General features: G+C 38.8%; 1 protein-coding gene across 1 annotated transcript; it reads left to right on the top strand.

Annotated features, from left to right (window-relative positions):
- The first annotated feature begins 2,125 nt into the window (after positions 1-2,125).
- Positions 2,126-4,172, top strand: LOC139947233 (uncharacterized). Its single transcript, XM_071945111.1, has one exon. The coding sequence runs from the start codon at positions 2,128-2,130 to the stop codon at positions 3,598-3,600; it is 1,473 nt and encodes a 490-aa protein (XP_071801212.1). The 5' UTR covers positions 2,126-2,127; the 3' UTR covers positions 3,601-4,172.
- Positions 4,173-6,808: the final 2,636 nt, after the last annotated feature.

Here is a 6,808-nt window from a genome sequence, read left to right as displayed (position 1 = left end):
CTTTTGTTAAGCTCAACTATAAAACAGATAAACTCATCTGCTGAGCAAGTGGTAACATGTTGATAAAAAAGATCGTTGTCAACTACAAATCTCTTAAAAATCGAGAGATCCAGCCAGCCAGGAGAAAAAAACCACATGCCCAATTCAATTCAATTTATTTATTTCTGTCAATTCAATTTATTTATTTCTGTGATGAAATAAATAAATTGAATTGAATTGAATTGAGGGGGTTTCTGACCGGACTGTTGGCGGTCAACAGCGCGTCCTGGACCAGCAAATCCTTCACAGCGACGGTTGTTTTCTGATGCTCAGAAGGATTTCGTGTTTGGAAAAAATTGTCAGTGTCTGAGTCTCATCTGTTTTCACGATTCACGCCTCCGCAAACTTGCGAAGATGCCCCTACGGAAGAAACAGCGTCCGAAGAATAACTTTTGGGGCGACTTTTATACATAGACTCAGTTTTTGTGTCTCTGCTATAATTCTATCTGTTTTACTATCTCCTCCATCATCTTAAAGACACCTGACACTTTTGGTAATTGTCAAAGACCAGTCTTCTCACTTGTGGTGTATCCAAACATACGCATACAATTAACAAGCCCGTGAAAATTTGAGCTCAATTATTGGTCGTTGAAGTTGCGAGTTAACTCTATGAAGAAAAAAAAACTGTCACACGAAGTTGCGCACTTTCAGATGCTTGTTTTCGAGACCTCAAATTCTAAATCTGAGGTCTCGAAATGAAATTCGTGGAAAAAAGTTCTTTCTCGAAAACTACTTCACTTAAGAAGGGCCGTTTCTATGAACTGTCAACCTCTCCCCATTACTCGAATAACAAGTAAGGTTTTATGCTAAAAACTATTTTGAGTAAATACCAATAGTGTCCACTGCCTTTAAAGGTGTGTTAAACTTTGACCTACGTTTATAAATAGCCAATTGGATTTAAATCGTACTCTGATGAAAAGAAAGTACATGACTATCACTGTTTGGGATATGGGTGCATCCTTCTCAAGCCGTCACTAGTTAAGTATATATTGAGAGAAATCCGTTACTGTTTCAAAACTTATTTCCCCTTCAGGTTTGAAAGACGAAGATACAGCACTATATCAATCACGGTATTCTAAAATGCATAACATATACTTAGTGCAAGTTAAATGCAACCACCGTACATAAACCATGCAGCTCGACGGTCTTTTCTTTGGAATCTTTCAGACACAATGAGTTGAACTCTACTGCGTTTCATCCATTGAGGAAAGTGACTTTAGAACTGCGTCGGGAATACCGCAAAAAAATGTGCTTTTATAATAGCTGGCAAAAACTGCATTATTATGGAAAGCAGATAGGCCTATGTGCATTCATGCAACACCGATGTTAACAGGAAAATCAGCCACTGCAATAAACGGCCATCGACACGGAAGTTGTATGCAAGTATATGTACATGTATTGTATTTTATAGGCCCCTATGTTTTATAAAGTCTGTACGATTCAATGTTTGGAAGTCTGGTTTGCCGATGTGAATGCCAGCCGTTGTTCCTACATGTGGAATGCTCCAGCGTCGCATTCAGTGTAAGTCAAGTGTTTGTACAATTTTTATTATTAGTGCTTACTGTGATAACATGCCGGCAAGATGCAGCTTGATAATCATAGGCCTACATGATGAAGTATGGCACATTGGCCATTGATAATCGAGTTTATTTCAGAAAGATTGATATTTTGTCCAAAAGTTGTCTCATCCAATTTGTGCACGCATGACAAGTTTAAAGAGGGCGTTTTCGTCATTTCATTGCAATTGAGATTGTTTTAATTTCGAATGTGTTAAAAAGGTTTTATTCACTATTAATGTACTATTGTTTTACTTTAAGGTAAAATTGCAAGATTTTTTTTTACCAACTTGGTATGGTGGTAGAATTAGAGTTATACCTGCATTGTCATTCAAGCGATTTGCATACAACCTTTTATCCTTTCAGAACTGTGTTTACTCGTGATGATGAGTGGAAGCTGATCCTCCACAATTGAAGCAACTGGACGTGGAATACCCCCCCCCCCCCCTACACACCACACGCCTCTCCTCTCAAACATAGTTCAATCACCGTCAGTAGTAACAAAAAAACTAAACATCTTTCAGCAAAGACAATGGAAACAAAAAGAACTGGCACTGACTCAACAGACAAACTCCAACTTACAGACCTACCTGTTGAAATATTTGCCTTAATATTTAAATATCTGAGTGTGGTAGATATGAGTCACGTGGCATCCTGCAACAGACGTTTGCGTTATGTAGCAAATACAGATTTAATCTGGCGCCCTCTGTGTCTAAGAAATGGATGGGAACGCTATGGTAGCATTACCGATCTCACTAAGGAAATCCCGTACACACCCCAGGATGTAAGTGGCGGACGGAATGACGTGTCATTCAATATGGCTGCCATAGTCAGGCAGGACTCAACGATGGATCTTGTTGCTACGTGCAGATGGAAGGAAATTTACATGAAAGCAAATCATCTTGAGAATAACTGGAAGAACAAACGTTTTCATGTCAGCAATTTAAAACCTAGAGACATGGACGCAGGGCTGCACAGTCGATCAGTTGTACGTAAGGTGGTTATCGACAAAGACTGCCTGGTGGTTGTAATGTCGAACGAAACAATCCAAATATGGGATGTTAAAACTCAAACTTGTCGACACCTTATTCCAGCTTTCGGTGAACGTGTCGCGTGTTTAAGCGTCTTTAATGGTAAAACTGCTGTCGGTTCTAGAAACGAGGTGATTCGTATTTTCAGTATTGAGACTGGAGAGATATTGCACGTCAAGCAGGAACGAACCAATACAGATTATATGGACCGATTATTCATGGATACAGAGTTAGTAATCAGTGTAGCTATACCGTTGTTTATCACAGAAGATAATGCTAAACACAAACATATCAACGTATGGAATGTTGAAGATGGAGCACTTCGTCATACCTTTAAGATCGATGTAGAGGGGGCCATTTTGAGAGATGTTGACTACCGGGATAAGATGGTGGTTGGTGCGTACAGTGATAAGTGTCTTCGACTCTGGGATGCAGTCACTGGTGATTGTCTGCTGCAGCCTTTAAGATATAATTGTGAAGGAATTTCAAAGAGCTTGTCCTGTTGCCTTGGTAACAGCATTATTGCTTTGGCTGATTTCGATGGAATGATGTTTTTTGTTTGGAATAAACAATCGGGGGAGTGTGTGACGTCAGTTTCGATTTTAAAGGACTATAAATGTCAGGTAGGCTTGCCAGGGACTTGTGAGGCAGTTGACGATTTAACTGTAGTTTACTTACAAAGTCGCTCGGGGCGTTACTTTAACCTGTATAACCATAAAGGAGAACTGTTGAAAAATCAGTATGATAAAACTCAGTGTTATTGGAAACAACCAATATGTATTTGTTGTTACCGTAAAACATTTCTTGTTCAAGGATTGCATGGTTGTGAAATGTGTGGCATTTACAAAACTGTTTCACGTAACAGTCAGCAAATATGCCAATCAACACCTAAACGATTCAGGCTAGAGGCGAGTGATGATACCAAAATGATCACGTCTCTGGGCTCGAGGTTGACAATTTTTCATTACTGGTAAAGGTTATGACATGCCCAGCGGCTACGTTTCAAATCTAAACGCCCAAGAGCCCGTCTTACTACCACAGACTATTTTAGCGCTTATTGAAAAGCAGGTGATTCTACACTCGTGAGCGCCTACTTCTGTTTATAGTGCCCGTTGTCGATTGGGCAGGACGCATATTCCAAACCTCAACGTGGTCTCACTTTGCAATTTTGGATCATTGTAAATTTGTCACAAAGTGTTTCCAATATCAAACGAAGCCCAGAGCTTTGAACTAACCAATAGGTCTCAATTACACCATTCTTCTTAATAATATTAATAATCTTTAGAGTCATACCAAGAAGAGAAAGGGAACATTGGAAGTAATTAAATTAAGTAAATTTATTTTGGTTTGGGGAGCATGTAGAACAAACACAGTCAACAAAATATTATGACTCCGGGGACCAATAATTAGAACTGTAGTAAAGCACACACAAACACAATTTTAGGAGACAGGGCTAACGTAATCAGCCAAAATGTGTGACTGGTTCCCAGCGAATTTGTGCTTAACAGAAAGAAAAAAATTGATTTTGTGTTAATTAATGTAATTAAAGGAACACGTTGCCTTGGATCGGTCGAGTTGGTCTTTGAAAAACGTTTGTAACCGTTTTTTATAAAATGCATATGGGTAGAAAGATGTTGTAAAAGTAGAATACAATGATCCACACAAACATGCCTCGAAATTGCGTGGTTTTCCTTTTACCTCGTCGACTAACACGTCGGCCATTTATGGGGGTCAAAATTTTGACTCCCATAAATGGCCGACGGTGATAGTTCGCACAGTAGAAGGAAAACCACGCAATTTCGAGGCAAACTTGTGTGGATCATTGTATGCTACTTTTAAAACATCTTTTCAACCATATGCATTATATAAAAAACGGTTAAAAACGCTTTTGTTTTGACCAACTCGTCCGATCCAAGGCAACGTGTTCCTTTAATGTAATTATATAATAGACTTTACAAGTATTGAACATGGAGGCCCTTTTCGAAACCACGGCTTTGGATTTGGTTTCGGCTTTAGGCTCTGTCCTCCCATCTGAAGCCCTGAGCGCGTACGCAAAGCACGCACAATCAACGAGAAAACAACTCAAACAAAGGTTAAATTTTCCTAAGAAAAAAAAAATCTTAGTAAAAAAAAAAAATCAGAAAACAAAATTCTTAAGTAAATAAAAGCCACACAATTCTTAATAGTTTTCTTCTTCAGTTTACATATACGGTGTACTAGAAATATTTTGACTAAATAATATTACAACTTGGAACGAGGATGCCTATAGGCTCCGCCCGATTTTGTTTCACCATTTTATAAGCTTAGCCGAAGGATAATAAAAGTGAAAACCCACAAGTTTGATCATGCTGATTGCCTCTTTAACCTGAGACAGATGTTCAAAAGGCACTGGACATCCTTGGTTTTCATCGCCCAGCACTCTCACTAAGTTGCATCCCAACAAAATAAAATAACAAATCTATGAAAATTTGAACTCTTTGGTCATGAAGTTACAGGAGAATACATAGTTAGGCCTACGCCTGAAGTATTTTAATATCTTGGGTGAGATTACCTCTTTTCAAAAAACTACGTCGCTTTTCAGAGGGAGCCCACAATTTGTTGTAACAGCTCTCCATTTCTCTTAAGATGTTATGAGTAAAGTTTTCCAATGCCCTTTTTTAACATTATTTTCTAGAGCATAAGTAGAAATCAAACAGACTTGCAAAGCTGTCGGTTCTAGAAACGAGGTGATTCGTATTTTCAGTATTGAGACTGGAGAGATATTGCACGTCAAGCAGGAACGAACCAATACAGATTATATGGACCGATTATTCATGGATACAGAGTTAGTAATCAGTGTAGCTATACCGTTGTTTATCACAGAAGATAATGCTAAACACAAACATATCAACGTATGGAATGTTGAAGATGGAGCACTTCGTCATACCTTTAAGATCGATGTAGAGGGGGCCATTTTGAGAGATGTTGACTACCGGGATAAGATGGTGGTTGGTGCGTACAGTGATAAGTGTCTTCGACTCTGGGATGCAGTCACTGGTGATTGTCTGCTGCAGCCTTTAAGATATAATTGTGAAGGTATTTCAAAGAGCTTGTCCTGTTGCCTTGGTAACAGCATTATTGCTTTGGCTGATTTCGATGGAATGATGTTTTTTGTTTGGAATAAACAATCGGGGGAGTGTGTGACGTCAGTTTCGATTTTAAAGGACTATAAATGTCAGGTAGGCTTGCCAGGGACTTGTGAGGCAGTTGACGATTTAACTGTAGTTTACTTACAAAGTCGCTCGGGGCGTTACTTTAACCTGTATAACCATAAAGGAGAACTGTTGAAAAATCAGTATGATAAAACTCAGTGTTATTGGAAACAACCAATATGTATTTGTTGTTACCGTAAAACATTTCTTGTTCAAGGATTGCATGGTTGTGAAATGTGTGGCATTTACAAAACTGTTTCACGTAACAGTCAGCAAATATGCCAATCAACACCTAAACGATTCAGGCTAGAGGCGAGTGATGATACCAAAATGATCACGTCTCTGGGCTCGAGGTTGACAATTTTTCATTACTGGTAAAGGTTATGACATGCCCAGCGGCTACGTTTCAAATCTAAACGCCCAAGAGCCCGTCTTACTACCACAGACTATTTTAGCGCTTATTGAAAAGCAGGTGATTCTACACTCGTGAGCGCCTACTTCTGTTTATAGTGCCCGTTGTCGATTGGGCAGGACGCATATTCCAAACCTCAACGTGGTCTCACTTTGCAATTTTGGATCATTGTAAATTTGTCACAAAGTGTTTCCAATATCAAACGAAGCCCAGAGCTTTGAACTAACCAATAGGTCTCAATTACACCATTCTTCTTAATAATATTAATAATCTTTAGAGTCATACCAAGAAGAGAAAGGGAACATTGGAAGTAATTAAATTAAGTAAATTTATTTTGGTTTGGGGAGCATGTAGAACAAACACAGTCAACAAAATATTATGACTCCGGGGACCAATAATTAGAACTGTAGTAAAGCACACACAAACACAATTTTAGGAGACAGGGCTAACGTAATCAGCCAAAATGTGTGACTGGTTCCCAGCGAATTTGTGCTTAACAGAAAGAAAAAAATTGATTTTGTGTTAATTAATGTAATTAAAGGAACACGTTGCCTTGGATCGGTCGAGTTGGTCTTTGAA

The sequence above is a fragment of the Asterias amurensis genome, chromosome 14, assembly GCF_032118995.1.
Source record: "Asterias amurensis chromosome 14, ASM3211899v1".
NCBI classification, from domain to species: Eukaryota; Metazoa; Echinodermata; class Asteroidea; order Forcipulatida; family Asteriidae; genus Asterias; species Asterias amurensis.
Note: the sequence above shows the minus strand (reverse complement) of the source record. Positions and strands in the feature narration are given on the sequence as shown.